Below are 19,717 nucleotides of genomic sequence, written 5' to 3'. Positions count from 1 at the left end.
GGAGGCTGCTAGGTGGCATAATGGGTAGAGTACAGGATAATCTGGCCTCAAATACTTAATAATTACTTAGCTGTGTGACCTTGGGCAAGTCACTTAACCCCATTGCCTTAAATAAAATTAAAAAAAACTTCATTATCATTATTTTTATTATACTTTATAACCACTAGAAAGAGAACTAATGTTTGAGCACAGATTAAAATAAAATTCACTTTTTAAAGTTTTTTTGCAAGATAGCTTAATATGGAAATACGTTTTGCATGATTTCACATATCACAAATCACATAAGTGTTATTACATTTTTTCCTACTCAATGGGTGATGAAGGGATGGGAGGGAACATATTCAGAACTCAAAAAAATTTTTAAATGTTAAAAGAAGAAATATTTATTTAAAAAAATAATACTTTAAAAATAGTCTATACATTTTTAAAGGCTGGGACCCATATTAAAGAGACTTAAATAATAAGCTGAGGAATTAGTTATGTCAGAAGTGTTAAGAGAATATTGCAGGTCTGGGAATTAGGAAAGAGGATCAGGACTGCTTTAAAGGAATTTTGGCAATGCTTTGAAAGACAATAGTAATAATAATAATAATTGACATATTTCCTGATTCTCTCTTAATCTCCAAGATTTTTTCCAATTTATCCTGTATATAGATTTTTGGCAACAACACAGACTTTGAGGTATCTTCACAATAGAACAGCTACAAAATTATTACCAGTTAATCAATATTTATTAAGTGCTTACTATAAAGGTGCTGTCTCTTTTTTTTTTTTTAGGTTTTTGCAAGGCAGATGGGGTTAAGTGGCTTGCCCAAGGCCACACAGCTAGGTAATTATTAAGTGTCTGAGACTGGATTTGAACCCAGGTACTGCTGACTCCAAGGCAGGTGCTTTACCCACTGCACCACCTAGCCACCCCTTCTATAGGGCACTGTCTTAAGGATTAAGTATATAGAAAAAAAAAAAAGGCAAAAAGTGAGTCCAGCCCTCAGTGTGTCCTGAGTGTCCTTAGTGGACCTGGACTGGGACAGGAGCAGCGCCACTTGGGGGAGGCTTCCTACCCTAGGTAAAGGGCGCCTGCCCTCAAGCAACATGGCGGCAGACGCGTCACATTTAGTCACGTGTCCTTCCCCAAGGTTCCAAGGGCTAATGTCCTCTCCGAATTTCCGTTGGAACCGGAAGCTGGGGGGCGGGCACTCTCCTCTAGAGCTCCTCGTGTTTGCAGTCGCCCTAGTGGGGCTCCTTTCTCCAAGTCGGGGCACGTCGTAGCTGGCACCATGGTGAGTTATGTTGGGACCTCGGGGAAAGCGAAGGCTAGCTTAGGTAACAGGCCGGGACTCGTCGGGCCCGGGGCCGGGCTGGGAGCCGGGAATGGCGGGAATTGTAAGGAGAACGCTGCAGAGGGGAGGGGCCGGGCGACCCAAGAGGTCAGAGGTTAGGGTGCTGAAGGTTGCGCGTCTGGGCCTGGGGGCCGCAGGGAGGGTTGTCCAGTTCTTTGTGTTTGAGAAGTGGAAAAAAAACCCAAAAATTTATCAAGCACTGATTATTCCGTGGAAGATCCGGCGCCAAACGCTGGAGATACAAAGAAAGGCAGAAGCCAGAGACCCTGCCCTCGAGAAACTCGGGACAATGGGGACCGATAAACAATGGGGTGGGAGGAAAACACTGCGGACCCACAACATGCAGGACAAATTGGAGATGACCCACAGAGGGAAGGGACCGGTGTTAAGGGGATTACAAAAGGCGGGATTTCAGCTGAGAGTTGAAGAAAGCCAGTAAAATCAAAAAAGAGATGAGCAGGGAAAGAATTCTAGGCATGAAAGAAGGGCCAGTGGACATGTGTGGGTTAGCCTACAGTGTAAAGACTGGAATGGTAGGAAGGATCAAGTTATGGAGAATTTTAAAAGTGATGGCTTTCTGGAGATAATGAGGGAGCAACCACTGGAGTTTATTGAGGGGGGAAGAACGGGCAGCCATGTGGTCCGGCCTGTCCTTTAGGATGATAGCTTTGGTAGCTGAGTGGAAAATAGACAGGAGATGAGAGAACTTGAGGAAGGGATGAGCCTGGTGACAGCATCAGAGAAGGGAAGGGAGTCTACCGATGTGGTTATACCAGGAAAGATGTCAGGTTTTGGAGGAGTGTGTATGTGTGAGTGTAAGATGACAGAGTTCAGAATTCTGGACTGGGTGTATGGGGGGAATGTCAAAAATCATATAATGGGGAAAGGTCAAGGCTAGGAGATTTGAAGAAAGATAAAGGGTCAAGACTTCACAGTGGTGAAGATCCCTGATGAGAGGGATCTTGACTCTAAAAGAGGGAGAGAGTAAATAGAAAGGTGACAGGAGGGGTGGCTAGGTGGTGCAGTAGATAGAGCACTGGTCCTTTAGTCAGGAGCACCTGAGTCCAAATCCAGCCTTGGACACTTAATAATTGCCTAGCTGTGTGGCCTTGGGCAAACCTTTAAAAAAAAAAGAAAGAAAGGTAACAGGAGAAAAAATACCTGGTGCTGGTGATAAGTATTCTGTACAGGACCCCAAGTCATTATTTTTCCCCTTTCAAATCCTACAGACGGTGGGCAAGAGCAGCAAGATGCTGCAGCACATCGACTACAGGATGAGATGCATCTTGCAGGATGGCCGCATCTTCATTGGCACCTTCAAGGCCTTTGACAAGCACATGAACCTGATCCTGTGTGACTGTGATGAATTCAGGAAGATCAAGTGAGGAGGGGGCTGGGCTGAGAAGCTTGGGATATGAGGAGGGGAAGGGAGTGTGGAGGGAAGGTAAGCTGGGCTTCTTGTATTGACATTCATAGAACTTTAACCAACTCTTCTCTGTTTTAGTCCTAACACCATCCACCATCCGCTTCCCATCCACCCACTCCATCATGAATTTTGCGGAGACATTTATGCCCAGACATAATATAAACTTAGATGTATAGCAGCCCATACCACCTGGAATTAATAAAAGGAAGCACAGTGTGGTGGGAGGAGCCTTGGTCTTGGACAGATGATAGCAATATAAAGCATTTATTAAGTTTTCAATATGCCAATTACTATGCAAGTGAGTCAGGAAATTTAGATTTTAGATTTCTATAGGCTGATAGCCCTGAACATTGAGTTTTATAGACTGATTTTTCAGAGACATTTATATCTAGGCCGAGTTACCCCTTCTATAAAATGAAGTGGTTAGACTAGATGGTCTCTAAAGTCCTTTCTCACAAAATTCACAGTTCTTTTCCACCTGGAATTTGTTCTAGTAACTTTAATATTCCATCCATTTTCTTTTTTCAGTGTTTTAATTAAGGCCTCCTTGGTTCTGTGGTTCCCAGTTTATGTTTTGGAGAGCGTACTTAATATTCTGGAAAGGGGCCCCTCCTATTCATTCCTATTAAACTCATTCTGAGTTCCAGAACTTTATTCCTAGCAGTGACATTTAATGAAATATGTTTTATGTCTTTATTTTAATTTTTGATTTTATCTTTTGATTTTTTTCATCTAGTTCATTTCCAACTATAGTTATTCCCCAATCCCTTCCTCCAGGAGCCTGCATTTATTGCAAAATATAAAAAGAGACAGGGACAAAAATTACATGATGAATTATGCTCATTTAATGAGTGAAATGCTTTGAGGAAAATTCACTTCAACTTAGCAAACATTTATGAAGCCACAGTGCTATGAAGTCAATAGAAACTTTTTTTTTAAGGTTTTTGTAAGGCAAATGGGGTTAAGTGGCTTTGCTCAAGGCCACACAGCTAAGTAATTATTAAGTGTTTGAGACCAGATTTGAACCCAGATACTCCTGACTCCAGGGCCGGTGCTTTATCCACTGTGCCACCTAGCCGCCCCAAGAAAGTTTCTTAAGCAACAATATATATTGTATTGTCCTCTGAGCCTCTCTGTAATTACAGAGGACTGTGATTCTTTGAAGTCATCTTGGGGTGAAGGTATCTTGTACTAGAGTTAAGGATTTTAAAGTTTAAAGTAATTTTCACTTTTAATAAACATCAACTGTGTTCTGTGTAAGACTCTGTGCTTTGAATTCCAGCAAGCATAATTATGAATAAGACTTGGGTCCTGTCCCCAAGGAACTTATAGTCTAGTAGGTGGAATTTAGTTATGCAGAAATCTGTAATACAACATTTAGAATGTAATTCATGATAAAAGAGGTACGGAGTACAATTTGAATGTTTATTAAGATACTTGTTATGTGAAGTTCTGCCCTGACTCTACATAAGGCTGGATTTTAAATTATATCTGCTGGTGACTGAATGTGTGACTTTAGACTAGGTCCTTCTAACTTTCCTTCTTAATAAAATGAGGGAGTAATATGGTTTCTAAGGGCCCTTTCAGTACTTAAATCCTGTGTTCTAAGGGCCCTTCCAGTTTTAACATTCTGTATTCGAAGGTTCCTTTCAGTTCTGACATGCTATGTTCTATGTTTCAAGGACCTGTCCAGCTTTAACATTCTATGATTCTAAGTCTTCCAACGTTAAGGATCCCAGGACTCTTTGAGTAAGTTATGGGCCTAGTGACAAAGTGAAGATTGTAAGGGATCCTAGGAAGCCTAGGAGCATAGAATTGCCTGTATTGTACAGGCCATTTTCAGCAGCATGTTCCATTGACATACATATTTCTATCCTTTAGGCCAAAGAATGCAAAACAACCTGAACGTGAGGAAAAGAGGGTTCTGGGACTGGTGCTGCTTCGTGGGGAGAACTTGGTCTCTATGACTGTGGAAGGCCCACCCCCTAAAGATGTAAGGCAAAAGGGTTGGGAGAGGACAGGGAGGGGAACCCCCATAAGGGTTTGGAGGTATCCACCTTAGGAGCCTATAGAACCAAGAGAGAGCATGTTGTGTTTGTGATTCTTTCTGAGTTAGAAGGGTATTTAGAAGCTAGAAAGTAGTTACAGTAAACATATACATAGTACTTAAGTTGGATAGCCTTATTCAAATATTCTGGTAAATTTAGAGGTACCAAATGGATTAAAATCAATCTAGAGATTTTAGTGTTCACTGAGATAATAAATATGAAAGTTTGGAAGAAATTTGCGCGTTCCCCCCCTTGTGAGTGTCATTTAAAAGCTGCATTGAACAACTTTCTTCACTGTTCCCTTTTTTCATGCTCTGCTCCCCTATATATAACAGGGAATATTTCAGTTTGATTAGCTAACATCTGATTTCTAAAGTCAAGAATTAGACTAGATGATCTGTAAGGTTTTCCAGTTCTCATTTCTGTGGTCCTAGGAATCCTTCCTCCCAGCATTGATCCCATCTCTTTTTGATGCGTTATGTTCTGATGAAATTGAATTAGATGATCCGTAAAGGTCCTTTTCAGCTCTTAAGTTATAATCTTGCACTTTTCATCTGTTCTTCACATCCACCTATGAGGCTGTTTGTGCATGACAAGTCACTTAGCCTCAGTTTCCTCAACTGCAAAATGAGGATTGATATCTACTTCATAGGAATGTTAGAGGTATCAAATGAATTAACATATAAATCACTCTGCAAACTTGAATTTAACTCAGCATAAATGTTAGCAAATATTATTGATGCTATTGTTGTCATAAAGAAGTTATTCAGATATGGGTTGCACTAGGTGACTTCTGAGAATTCTCCCAATGCTGAAAGCCTGTTTTCTTATGAGGAGTCTTTCCATTGGTAAAATCTATAAATATCTATAAACCTCTGAGCCATATATCAGAAAACTGGGGATAATAATTTAGAATTTTCTTTTGAAAGCTTGTATAGCTTTAATATCCATAGGTCCTCAGTTACTATATCCAGGTAGTAAGACCAAAGTTACAGAGCACTATAACTACACAGGCATAACTTCTGCTTCACCATCCCCCCACATAATATGATCATAGTCAAAGTGATTTTCATTTCCCAATATTATTAAAGTTGAATGAGCAGACGCCTCAACAAAGTTGCTAGGCTTCACTGTACCTTTCAACCAAAATTTGAACTGGACGTATCTGAGCCCTGTCTGCATTAGTTTACCAAACACCAGTGTGATCAGGATCCCATATATAGTACTGTTCCTATGGCAACATTACCCAAAATACACACACATACACACACACACACACACACACACAGACACACACACACACACACACACACACAAACACACACGAAAGAGATCGTAATGAAATTTTGTAGCAAAATAGGACAAAAAATGTATTTTTTATTTTTATACTGGAAATTTACTGCATATAGTATATATGATAATTTCATATTTCCTAGGGGGGAAATTCTCACTATTGACATTTTTCCTTGAATCCCCTTTTTTATTATTTGGAATACTAAAATTGCATAGATCAGAATTTGGGAAATGCAGTTGTTTCTGAAGGAACTGAAAATTTTTGGTATGAAGAGGTTAGGGATTGGAGAAGAGGTTAGGGATTAGTGCAGATGTTAGTGGGAGGGATTAGGGATAGAAACAAAACTATTGTCTTCACATATTGGAATAGGGCTGTCTTGGACAGCAGCTATTAGATTTATTCTGTTTTGGTCCAAAAGGCAGTACTAGCGGGAACAGTGACAGGCAAGTTTCAGCTCAATGTAGCTTCCTCTACCCTTCATGTTTCTTTTGTATGGCATGTATTTTAAGATTTATCATGATCTTGAGAACATTTAAGCAACTCTTGGAAAAATAGCTGATGGAGGATTTTGATTGATAAAATGCTGCATAAGTCAAGGCTTATGTGCTATCTTGATAACATTTCATGAGTATTCATATAGGTATGTGTGTGTAAGCTATGGTTTGTAGACTTTTTTTTGCATGTTTGGATATTAACATAGACTGTGGGCATGCGAAATGATGTTTGTGGTTTATCAGGACTAGTGACATTTTATTTCTGCACTAAGTATCAAGTCTTAGTTGCTAGCTTCCCTATGAAGTGTGGTCATACTTTGTCTTTACTTCCCCATAAATGACTTTTTATGTTTTCCTTTTTCAGACAGGCATTGCCCGTGTGCCGTTAGCTGGAGCTGCAGGAGGTCCTGGGATTGGCAGGGCTGCAGGCAGAGGTGTTCCAGCTGGTGTTCCCATGCCCCAAGCTCCTGCAGGCTTAGCAGGTCCTGTCCGGGGAGTTGGTGGGCCTTCCCAACAGGTGAGCCTGGTGACAATGATATTTTTTATTTATTAAATGTTACAATGTGCCAGACACTGCTAAGTTCTGGAGTAGCAAAGACAAAAAGTCTTCAAGGAGTTGTATCATTTTGTCAGGGGAAATGAAGTCAAGGCAGGGGTGTTGGGAATCTAAAGGACAGACTCTAAAGGTATGTCAAAACCTCAAATCCTGGGGAATATTCCTAGAGCATACAACCAGGTATACAGGACAACATTTGAACCTTTTTCTTGGAAGGCTATAGGTCCCAGTCCAGGCCTCCTGAGTAGAACAAAGCCCTGGTGACATCTCTTCTTTTTTTTTTTAATTTAATATTTATTTATTCTCATTTTGTACAAATAATGTTTTTTATACATTAATAAAATATTCTTGTTTAAGAGTAAACAAAATACCCCCTCTCCCCCCAAAAATACTGATTTGCTTCAGTGATAAAGTAAAGGGGAGAGAAAAAAATTAAAATTAAAATTAAAAAAAATAATAGTAATAATTGTAGGTATGGCCAGGTGGTTCAGTGGATGGAGCACCGGCCCTGGAGTCAGGAGCACCCGAGCCCATATCCAGCCCCATGCACCCAGCAATCACTCAGCTGTGTGACATGCAAGCCACCCCAACCCCACTGCCCTGCAAAAACCAAAAAAAGAAAATAAAAAGACCCAAAATAAAATAAAATAGTAATAGTAGGGGCGGCTGGGTGTTGGACAGAGCACTGGTCCTTGAGCCAGGAGCACCTGGGTCTGAATCTGGCCTCAGACACCCAACAATCACCCTGCTATGTGGCCCCAGGCAGGCTACCCAGCCCCATTTGCCCTGTACCCCCTAAAAAATAATAATAATAAAAAATGTGCTTCAGTCTGTGTTCCAACACCAGCAACTCTGTCGTGGGTGGATCACATTCTATATAAGTCCATCACAAAAGTTACTTCCATATTTTTCCACCATTGCCATTGCTGATCACAACTCCCTCCTTTCGTATTTCTCCACTACCATGTACTATACTTTCTCTCTCCTTTCACTCTGACTCTGCTGTAGGATAGCTGAGTGGCACAGCAGACAGATCCCTGGCCCTGGGGCCAAGAGGCCCTGAGCCCCCATACTGCCCCTTAGGCCCAGCATCCACCTGGCCCTATGGTCCTGGACAGGCCATCCAATCCCATCCCCTTGCAAGAAGTTAAAAAAGAAAATGTTACATCTGACCACTCTCCCCCCATGGTCCATCCTCTCCTCCGTCATTTACATCCCCACCCCTTCCCCCTGATCCCCTCCCTCCTTCTTACTCCAGATGCCTATACCCCATTGAGTATGTATGCTGTTTCCTCTCTTAGCCACCTCTGATGAGAGCGAAAATTCCCTCATTCCCCCTTGCTTCCCCCCCTTCCATATCATTGCAATAGCTCATTGGAATAAAGAAAAATCTTATTATATGAAATATCTTAGCCTATTCCTCCTATCCTTTTTCTTTCTCCCATTACATTTCCCTTTTATCTATTGACTCCATTTTTACACCACAATATATCTTCAAATTCAGTTTTCTCCTGTGCTTCATCTATAAAAGCTCCTTCTACCTGCTCTGTTAATTGAGAAGGTTCATATGAGTATTATCAGTGTCACTTTTCTATACAGGAATACATGCAGTTCATCATCATTAAGTCTCTCATATTCTCCCCTTCTCCTCCAATCTCTATGCTTCACCTGAGTCCTGTATCTGAAGATCAAACCTTCTGTTCAGCTCTGGCCATTCCAACAGGAACATTTGAAGTTCCCCTGGTCCATTGAAAGTCCATCTTTTTCCCTGGAAGAGGACATTCAGTTTTGCTAGGTAGTTGATTCTCAGTTGCATTCTAAGTACTCTTTTGCCTTCCGGTATATTCTATTCCAAGCCCTATGAGCTTTTAATGTAGTTGCTGGTAAGTCCTGTGAGATCCTGATTGCAGCTCCACGGTATTTGAATTGTGTCCTTCTGGCTGCTTGTAATATTTTCTCTTTGACTTGAGAGTTCTGGAACTTGGCTATAATATTCCTGGGGGTTGGTTTTTTGGGATCACTTTCTCGGGGAGATCAGTGGATTCTCTCCATTTCTATTTTGCCCTCTGCTTCTAGGATATCAGGGCAATTTTACTGTAGTAATTCTTTGAAAATGATGTCAAGGCTCTTTTCCTGATCATGACTTTCAGGTATTCCAATAATTTTTAAATTATCTTTCCTAAATCTGTTTTCCATATCAATTGTTTTTTCAATGAGATGTTTCAAACAAAACCTAAAAAAAAAAAAACCTAATCAGATGTTTTGTATTTTGTTCTAATTTTTCATTCTTTTGGTTTTGAAGTATTGAGTCCTGATTTCTCGTAAATTCATCAATCTCCCTGAGTTCTATTCTTTGTCTGAAGGATTTGTTCTCCTCAGAGAGTTTTCTTATCTCTTTTTCCATCTGGCCCATTTTGCTTTTTAAAGCATGCTTCTCCTCAATAACTTTTTGAACTGTTTTATCCATTTGACCTAAGCTGGTTTTTAGCATGCTATTTTCTTGAACATTTTTTTTGGATTTCCTTGACTAAGCTGCTGACTTCATTTCATGTTTTTCCTGCATCTCTCTCATTTCTTTTCCCAGTTTTTCTTCCAACTTTCTCATTTGATTTTTCAGTCTTTTTTGAGCTCTGTCATAACCTGAGCCCAATTTCTGTTTTTCTTGGAGTCTTTAGATGCAGGAGCTTGTGCTTCCTTATCTTCAGACTGAGTGTTTTGATCCTTCTTGGGCTCACAGGCAAAATATTTCTCAATGGTGTTCCTCTTGTTTCTCTGCTTGCTCATTTTTCCAGCCTACGCTTTTTTGTGGTGCTTCCTGAGCTTTTGGGACACTCCCACAAGGATCTCAGTGTGTGAGGCTCTGTCCTCCCTCCTGGTCTGTGAATGACCATAAGCGCCCCCCTCTGCCATGGGGCTGAGGTGGGGGGCCCCTGTTGTTCTATGGGGGGGCCTAGACTGTGATCAGGATCTGAATGTGGTCAGAACCCCAGTGTCCTGTTCCATGGACAGAAGACAGAGCTCAGCAATCTCTTCACTCCCTTCCCTAGGTTTAATGGGCTCATGCCCTGGGGGCTCCTGCTTACCTGCTCAGCCTGCTTCTGTTTCCTGGATCTGGGCTGCTTCAAGACCACCATGCTTGCTGTGTGCCCTGAGGGCTGGGCTTCACGTGCTTTCTCTGGCAGAGGTCTCCCCAGGTTGTGCCTGGTGCTCCCTGGGGCTCAGGTCAGGAAACTCCCCAGCTGCTGTGTGGCTCCCAGCACCCTGGGGCTGCCTCCTGGAGGCTGAAGTTCTTTCACTCTGGCAGGCCACCCCTCTGGCGGGCCGCCCTTCCAACCCTGGGGAGCAGAGCCTTTCTGCTTTTTCCCAGGTCCCTGGTGACATCTCCTCTCCTTTCCTCCTCTCTCATACCACTGCTTTCCCCCAGAAGGATTTATTGTACTTAATGAATGAAGAGTGATAAGCTTTGTGAGAGTAGAATTTATATTGTTTTTAACTTTATATCCCCTGTGGGGATGACTTGTCAGTCAAAGTTCTTATTTTAGACATTTTTATTAATATCTTGTACTCTGACATTCCCTGTGATGCTCCTAGTGTGCAGTTTCCCAATCTTTGCGAAGAAGGGAAAAAAGTGCTTTCTCACAGCTCTTCTTTGAGGTCAAACTTGCCCAGTTTTGTTGTTTTTTTCATTAACGTCATGGTTCTGTATGTATTATTTTCCTGGTTCTGTTTACTTTGTATTGGTTCATATAAATCTTTGCATCAATTCATATAAATTTTCCCTTCCTTCTCTGTATTTCTTATAGTTATCATTTCCTACATAGCACAGCAAGTTTCTATTCCTCTACCACACCTTGTTTAGCAGGTGAACAAAATGGAAAGTAATTTGGGGAGGGGAGACACTGGAAACTGGAAGGTCAATGGATCTTGAAGGAAATAAAGGACTCCTAAGAGGCAGAGGGAAGGTGGGAGTGAATTTCAGTCATGGGAGAAGAAAGAAGATGGAGGATCCTATGTCAAGAATTTAAGACTAGTTTGGCTAGATTATGGCATAGATTAAGGGGGATGTAGCTTATATGTAATCGAGTGAGAAGTATTTATTCAAATCAAGGACTTTTGGGACTTTATTATGAAGGGCTTAAATGAGAAAGGTTGTCTCTGCTCCTGAAGACTGATAAGAGAGCCATTAGAGTTTTCATAGGATAGTGACAAGATCTAAATTTTTTTGTTTGTTTTTGTAAGTCGATGGGGTTAAGTGACTTGCTCAAGGTCACGCAGCTAGGTAATTATTAAATATCCTAGGCAGGATTTGAGCTCAGATCCTCTTGATTCCAGGGCCAGTGCTTCATTCACTGCACCATCTAACTGCCCCCAAACCTAATTCTTATTTACTTTGGCAGCTGATAGATTTGAAGGGTCAGGCAGAGCAATAAGTCAGAGGTAGTAAGCATTTAATAAATGTTGAATTGACTTGAATACCTGTTTTTCAAAATTCAAAATTAATAGTAAGTAAGCTTTAGATTTTTCACAACTATCTTGTGACTTAGTAAACAAAGCAAATGTAATTATTACTATTTTACAAATGAGGTTAAATGCTTTACCCAGTGTCCCACAGCAGTTAGCATTGAGTAAGGAGGATAAATTAATTTTTGCACAAACAGTTATTAAGTGTTTAATGTATGTCAAATATTGGGCTAAACACTGAACATAAAAATACAAAAGAGGTATTTTGTGCCATCAAAGAGCTTTCATTTTATAAGGAGATTTATGCCTCTAGGGGAGTAGTGAAAAATCCCTGCCATGTTGAATGAATTGAGAGGGGAGTAGTCATGAAAAAGGTAGGAGAGTTTAGGGTTATGTGTGAGGCAGCAGGGAAGAATGAGGCCCAGGTGAAAAGTAAAACCTGTCTGGAGTGGGCCAGGTGAGGTGCTTAGCTCTGGACCTGCTGGTTCAGTGACTGGTACTAAGATGGTGAAACATTAGTGAGTTTTGGCTCCAACTCTTGTCTGTTGGAAGTGAAACTTTGTATTAGATGCTGAGAGGAAATATAAGGGAATTAAAAGATGAATTCCCTTTGTGAGTGCTTTCCTCACTTTTTTCAAATTTAGTTTTTTAATGATGGTGAATTTGACAAATTACAAATGTGAATTTCCTTTTATAAGGAACAGTAAAGTAAAATGAGTCAAGCAAAACAAATCTGATTGTGAACCTCTTGTCTGCCAATGGGTGGGAAATAATGATTCATCATCAGTATTCTGGAGTTGTAATTGGTCACTGCAGTAATCTTAGTGCTTAAGTAAGCCTTTCACAGATTTCCTTTGCAATGTTTTAATCATTGTAAAATTTGTTCTCCTGGTTCTGTTTACTTCATTCTGTGTTATCAGACAAGTTCTCCCAGGTTTTTCTCAGTCTTTTTTCCATCACTTTTATGGCCTAATTTTGTGTGTATGTGAAATAATTCCATTTGTATTCATCCCATTCAAGTTCATAAAGCACAGTTTGTTCAGCTGTTCTCTAACTGATGAAGACTCATTTTGTTACAACAAAGTCCTTTGCTTCTTTCTTTGATCTTTTTAGGATATGTACCTACTAGGAGTATCTCTTAGTCAAAGACTGTGCACAGTTTAGTACTTTTTTTTACAGACTAGTTTGAAATTGCTTTTTACAATGGTTGGATCATTTCAAAACACATTTAAAGAATGTGCCAGTCCATCCACATCCTCTCCAGCAATTATCTTTTTTTGGTCTTCTTTGCCAATCTAATGGATGTAACTTGTTTTTTTAATACAAAAACATTTTTTACATTTTATTTATCACCACCTTTAAAGTAGCAAAACCTCACATAAATTTTCATGAAACATAGCAAGACTGAAATTAATCAACCAATAACTTAATATTTATAGTTTCCATGGGTGCAGTCGACTTTACTATTTTCCGTCTATATTTGGAAAACGTGATTAGCTTACTGTTCTACAGAACAAAATATTAGTATGAGGATCAGCATCAATTTTGTAGTCAAAAAGCTCAGTGAACCTTTGTACTTAAGAAAAAATCCCCTATTTTTCAAAGTTCTCATCATTTACTTTGTGACTATTCTAATTTAGAACTAACTTCTAATATTAAAAAACAAACCAACTGTTCACCATCAGTAGAAAACTTAATTTGATATTTATAATTTTATTCTTAGATTCTCTTTTATGTCAGCAGTTCCTTCTATCCTTCATTTTCTTTTGTCTAAAGATTTTCTGCCATTTTTACAGATTTCCTTATTTTTACTTTTAGCCAGATTAAATGAGAATGCTAAGTATTTTCTAAACTTCAAGTCTTTAATATCTTACTCATTGTTTTGTGACATCTTCAGTTTTCTCATTGAGGAAAATTAATCGATCCATGACCTTATAGATTGTCCATCTGCTATATCTACCATACAGTCTTTGCTAGTAAAATTTGATATATGTTGTCTTAATTTCTATTGGCATGAGGAGAGAAAAATCATCAAGAAAAATCGATAACTATCATGTGGAAAGCCTTGAAAGTCCCATTTTTTCCCCCCTAAAGATTCAATTCAATTTTTGTCTTTTTCCCCTACTTTTCATTATCTAATCTTGATATATAGATTATATATATATGTATATGTGTATTTGTATATGTATATGTATATGTATATATCTGTAGTTCTTCTTGTACATTGCTGGGCAACTATTGCATTATTTCATTCCTGTAAGAGGCCTTGGTTTCTTCATAAAGGTTTTAGAAAATTTCACATTTAATACTGTCCTGTAGTTTCTTTACATCATATTCTCTGCTTTCAAGTCTTTTATTTAATATGCAGTTGTCTATTTGGAGTACAAAATGTATTTGAAACTATAGTGTGTGGAAAAAGTCACAGTTATGGTAATTGACAATAATTCCACTTTAATTTTATTTTCTAAATCATCAACTATTTATCTTCATCCAAAAATGAGACATCAGTATTCTTTATCAAAAGCATCATATATAACTGTCATTGTGTAAAATCACCGACATTATGGATGTCAGTCCTGTTCTTGATGCAAGTTGTAGTCTTTCTAACCCCTGCTATCTTGTGGTTGAAAGTGTCTGACTCCACCTGCTGCGTGCTCTCTTCTTAGAAGAGTTGTTTTATTTCAATTTTATTATTGCTAGTGATTTGGGGCTATCTTTCACATGGTTATTGATTATGCTCCTGTCTTAAGAACTACCCGTTTATATCCTTTGATTGTTTTTTATTCATAAATGACTTAGACATTTGAATCAATTCACTAATTATGTGTAACATATTACACTTTTTCCAGAGAAATTTGGTTAAAAAACTTTTTCTCCCCAACTAAAACATTCTAATTCATACTGTATTGATTTAGCTTTTAAAAAAAAATCTTTTCAGTTCTAACTTTTCTGTTCATGTTCCTCTCTCAGCCATCTACATTTGAAATTTCAGTCATTTTTTATTATCCTCCTTCGCCTCCTTTCCTCCTTCCCCATATCTAACTAGCTGCCAAGTCCTTTCTGTTGTACCTTTAAAGTACTCCTATGTTTTTTCTTCTGTTTTATTCTCACTGCTACCTCTACTTCAAGCTCTGTTATCTCTTGACTTGGAGTGTGGTAATAGCATCCTGGTAGTTTTCCATGCCCCTGATCACAGTTAGTTGTTGCACATTCCCAAGACTGTCTTTCTAATGTGTATAATTCTGACCTTTTAGCTTTACGTTTTTTAGACTGATGTTCCAAGACTGCACAATCTGACTCCATCCTTTCTTTCTAGTTTTGTTTCACAGTATCTTAAAGCAACTGGAGAAATGTGAAATGGTGATGATAAATGTCTACTTTATAGTCCCTAACATGCCAACTCTGCCACTATTTCCTTTTTTTCCCTATTTTTGGCCTCCTGCATTTGTTAATAGCAAATTTTTGTGTTTTTATTGCAATTTGTGTGTGTGTTGATCATTCTCCCTTCGATTTCCCAGATACTTTGTTGTATATCTAATGCATAAATCATATATTATTATAGTCATCTGTATTGGTATTTCATTCTCTATTAAACTAAGCTTGGGGGCGGCTAGGTGGTGTAGTGGATAAAGCACCGGCCTTGGAGTCAGGAGTACCTGGGTTCAAATCCGGTCTCAGACACTTAATAATTACCTAGCTGTGTGGCCTTGGGCAAGCCACTTAACCCCATTTGCCTTGCAAAAACTAAAAAAAAAACCCAACAAAAAAAAAAAAACTAAGCTTGATGAAGGCAGGAGTCTTGTCTTTTCTAGATTTGTTAATCTCCTCCATTGCCTTCTAGTTAATAATATGCTTTAGTATCATTAATAAATGCTTGTATTTTCTACCCTCTGTACCTCCTTAGGTGATGACTCCACAGGCAAGAGGAACTGTGGCTGCTGCTGCAGTTGCTGCCACAGCCAGTATTGCAGGAGCCCCAACACAGTATCCTCCTGGTCGAGGAACTCCTCCTCCACCTGTGAGCCGAGGGACACCTCCTCCAGGTAAGGTGCCCTTGGCTAGAAGAAGAATTAGTTGGTAGTTAAGATCTCAGCTGGATTAGTGATGAAACATAACCTTGTCTGAACCTGATGAATTACTCAGCAGGATTACTCTGAGGTCCAGCCTAGATGATTGTCCAAGGGCTTAAAGCTCACTCTTTCCAAGGAGAGAAGCCCTGGCTTTTGAATGTGAGTCATTTTTGAGCTAGAAACAGCTCCCATGTGAATGATGGAGTTGGAGACAGTAGCTCCTCTAGTAAAGCTCTTGTTTCTTTCTTTTTACCTGGCTCTCACTTTTTCCCCCTTCATGTTTCATACAACATTGCATTGTTCTCTGGAACTTCTTTGTTGCAGGCATGATGGCCCCTCCTCCTGGAATGAGACCTCCCATGGGTCCCCCAATGGGAATGCCCCCTGGGCGAGGGGCACCAATGGGGATGCCTCCTCCTGGCATGAGACCCCCGCCTCCAGGAATGAGAGGTGAGTAGAACAGCTGCATTGCAGTTTAGATGTGGTCAGTGTGGATTTTGTAGCTACCATTCTCTTCAGCTTGAGTTCTCTTCATGAGAGCTCTAGTGTTTGTGGACCTTCACATCAGAAGAAAACTTGAAGCTGAAGACAGAGTTCCCTAGAAGTGATTTAATAAGATCCATTTTCTTGCCTTTGCTTGTTGGGTATGTGGATTTATTAGCTCCACTGAACTCTGGATCCCCTTTGCTTTCATATCCATGGGTTTTGTTTCTCAGGAAGGATTAGGAATTTACTAGGTATCTGACCCTGGATCAAATAATTTTTCCTTTCTGAGTCTCAGTTTTTTGTACATTGGAAAGGAGATGATAATATTAATATTACTTCTGTTATGTAACTCAGAACTTCTATAATGAAAATGCTTTATTAAGTTTAAAGCATTTTAGACATGTTATGTCTATCTCATGGGATTTTTTTGTTTCCCCTATAGGTCCCCCTCCCCCAGGAATGCGCCCACCAAGACCTTAGGATTCCTCAACTGCTGTGATGCTGCCTCTATCTTGAGGCTGTATATAGTTTTGTGGGCTTTTTGTATAAAGAATGCTGCTTTAAAATTGATTCATAATAAACTCTTGGGGAAAAAACCTGTGGTGTTACTCTTGGATAATTTCTTTGACTTTTGGAAGCACTTGGAAGGGATACAGAATTTAAACTTTCCAAGACTTAACCTGGTTGTTAATTGGGCTTAGCTTAGAGGAGGTAGTTCTTTCATCTAAGTTAGCTTTATTCTTTTTTTATTCATGTAGATAACTTTTAGAGAGAAAAAGTCAGAGGTGGTTATTTGTCCTTTGTTTTCTTTACCTCTTTCCTTTGGATTCAATTCCTTGATTTTCCTTTTGTGTCCAAGGTTGAGGACTTAGGAAAATAATAACAGTGGTGGTGGTGGTGATGATGATGATAGAAAGCATTTATAAGTCATTTTAAGGCTGGGCAAAAGGCTTTACAAATACTTCTTTTGATCCTCACAAACCTAAGCGGTAAGTAGTTGTATGATTCTCATTTTATAAATGGGGAAACTGAGGGACATAGGTGAAGTGACTTGCTCAGCACTACACAGCTGATAATTGAGGCTGAATTTGAACTAATGTGTTCCTGATTCCAGGATCAGAAATCTGTGCTTGGGCCAGCTGATAATCAGTTAAACAACTAAAGATATTTCACTCCAGGGGACATGATGACTACCTTCAATATTTGAAAGTTGGGCTTAGACTTCTTGACCCAAAGGGTACAATTTGAAGAAATGTATAGAAGTTAGAGAATCTCAGATTTCAGCTTTATCTCAGATAGTGGAGTGGGGTGCCCCAGAACATAGTGAGTTTTTTGTCATTGGAGATAAAGAGATTCTGAATGACACTTGTCAGAGAAAAATTCATCTGGTGGGGGGTGGGGGGGTTGGGGGATGTTTGATAAATATTTATGGAGCATAGATTTGGTACCTAGATCATAGCTACAGACTGGAATACCAAAAATATATAAAGAGATCACTGAGACCCTAGATCCACCCTCTGACTCACAGGACTCATTGAATTTTGCTATCCCTCTCAAACCGAGATCGGGTCAGACTTGCCTTTTCTCTCATCCTTCACGTGACATTCCGTCTCCCATCCCTGGACCACCTTCTTGAAATGTACTCCTTCTGACTTAGCATCCAGAGCCATCTCTACTTGTTCTGATGCATATCTGGCCACTGGACTCAGATGCCTCTAGGGAAAAAAATGAGGCTGGTGACTTAGTGCAGCTCCTCCTCACTCAAATCCAATTCACTTGCTTGTCATAGCATCACCTCCCCTAATGTCATGGTCTTCCAGAATGAAGGACATTATCAAACAACCCTTTTATCTTTGAAGATGGAACTCAAGGACCACCTTCTACTTGAAGCCTTTCCTGGACCTTCCAAATGCAGAATGGTACCATAGTGTACAGATCACCAGAAGATCTGAGTTCAAATGTGAACTTAGCTAGGTGATCCTGGGCAAGTCACTTAACCTCTGGGTCTGCTTCAGTGTCCTCATCTGTAAGGTAGGAATAATACTTATTTACACTTCCTACTTTATAGGGTTTAGAGGAAAGCATTTTGTAAACCTTAAAGTGCTATGTACTTCAATAATTTTGTTAGCATAGGTATTTTTAGATTGATACAGTTCCTCTGTATCTTATTAGATTTTTTAATAATTTCTGTGCTGCCTGAAAAATTGCTTACCATTGTGATGATCATCTTCAAAAACTTGGCCGGAATCATGCAGCTGAGTTCACACTTGAACTCAGATCTTTGTGACTTCAAGCATAGCCATCTGTACCCTATGGTGCTACCTCTCTACATCTGGGAGAACCAGGAATGGCATCAAGTAGAAAGAAGATGGTACTTGAGCATTGTCTGACTCTTAGACAACAGATTAGGGTCTTTCACCAGGTCCATTCTTGAATGTTTTTCAATTTGGTGGGACCTTGTCAGAGGAGGTTATCATCTGGAATGATCTTGGAAAATCTAAATCATAACCCTACCACAATAAAAAAAGGATTTTGCATTGAGAAAAGTACAACATAAATGTAGATTTTTATTTATAATAGTGAAAAAGGGACACTAAGTGATATCCTTGAGACTGGAAGAGGAAGAATCTGGGGTACTTGAGATTTAGAGATGGCTTAGTGTAGAGAAGACTTGGACAGAGCCTTGAAGGGTGAGAAAGGTTTACATAATCAGAAGGCAAAATCAAGAGTGTTTTAAGGTAAGATCACCATGAGCAAAGGGAGTGAAGAGAGAACAGGAATAATGATGAAGGAGGAATTCAAATGTAAATGGAGACTTGAAAACATATGGTCTGTTAAAGTCTCAGGGTCAGCTTTTGTGGGAAAAAAAAAGCTTTATTTTTATTTTATTTATTTTATTTTTTGGCTAGGCAATGGGGTTAAGTGGCTAGCCCAAGGCTACATACACAGTTAGGTAGTCATTAAGTGTCAGAAACTGGATTTGAACTCGGGTACTCCTGACTCCAGGGCCAGTGCTCTGTCCACTTTGTCACCTATCCATCCCTACTCCTTTATTTTTAAAGAGCAGAGTCAAACAATTCTCTCAACTTACATTGTTGGCTCTTAACTAGAGTATATAGTAGTGGAAGTTTGTCTTTGACAATCTTTTTTCTTTTTCTTTTCCCCAGATACCCTATACCCTTGAAGCCCTTCCCCTTCCTCTTTGCAGTATTTCCTAGGTCATCCATAACCATTTCTCTTTTACCTTTCATTGAAATATGTTCTCGTTTGAATTAGAAGGGCTTTTTAGAAGGTAGAACATAGAAAGTCAGAGCTAGAAAAGCATTCTTAGAAGGTAAAGTGATTTGGCCAGGGTTGTTCACCAGTAAATGTCAGAACAAGTTTGTGCTTTTTTTCACTTTCATTTATTTACTAATTATTTTAAACAACTATTTATTAAGAACTTAAGTGCATATCCATGTAAGATTCTGCAAGAGATCTTTGAAGTCATCTAATCTAATCTAATTTAAGATGAGGAATCTGAATAGAGTTGTAGAGCTGAG

General features: G+C 39.4%; 1 protein-coding gene across 2 annotated transcripts; it reads left to right on the top strand.

Annotated features, from left to right (window-relative positions):
• Positions 1-1,188: 1,188 nt before the first annotated feature.
• On the top strand, positions 1,189-16,753 carry LOC141505386 (small nuclear ribonucleoprotein-associated protein N). 2 transcript variants are annotated; one of them, XM_074211192.1, is made up of 7 exons: positions 1,189-1,280; positions 2,570-2,721; positions 4,648-4,759; positions 6,967-7,119; positions 15,524-15,662; positions 16,014-16,139; positions 16,618-16,753. In XM_074211192.1, exons 1-7 carry the CDS (start codon positions 1,278-1,280, stop codon positions 16,653-16,655), a joined length of 723 nt encoding a protein of 240 aa, XP_074067293.1. In that variant the 5' UTR covers positions 1,189-1,277; the 3' UTR covers positions 16,656-16,753. The 2 variants fall into 2 exon arrangements, with proteins under 2 accessions (XP_074067293.1, XP_074067294.1); XM_074211193.1 differs by lacking the exons at positions 1,189-1,280; positions 2,570-2,721 and adding an exon at positions 4,429-4,515.
• The last annotated feature ends 2,964 nt before the right edge of the window (positions 16,754-19,717 follow it).

The sequence above is a fragment of the Macrotis lagotis genome, chromosome 1, assembly GCF_037893015.1.
Source record: "Macrotis lagotis isolate mMagLag1 chromosome 1, bilby.v1.9.chrom.fasta, whole genome shotgun sequence".
Classification (NCBI taxonomy): Eukaryota; Metazoa; Chordata; class Mammalia; order Peramelemorphia; family Peramelidae; genus Macrotis; species Macrotis lagotis.
This window is presented reverse-complemented; position numbering and strand designations above follow the sequence as displayed.

What these genes read in the sequence shown, in the direction of transcription:
- LOC141505386 (XM_074211192.1), top strand. An exon ending in GATGAATTCAGGAAGATCAA is followed by an intron (nt 2,722 to 4,647) that starts GTGAGGAGGGGG and finishes TCTATCCTTTAG; the next exon opens with GCCAAAGAATGCAAAACAAC. An exon ending in AAGGCCCACCCCCTAAAGAT is followed by an intron (nt 4,760 to 6,966) that starts GTAAGGCAAAAG and finishes TTCCTTTTTCAG; the next exon opens with ACAGGCATTGCCCGTGTGCC.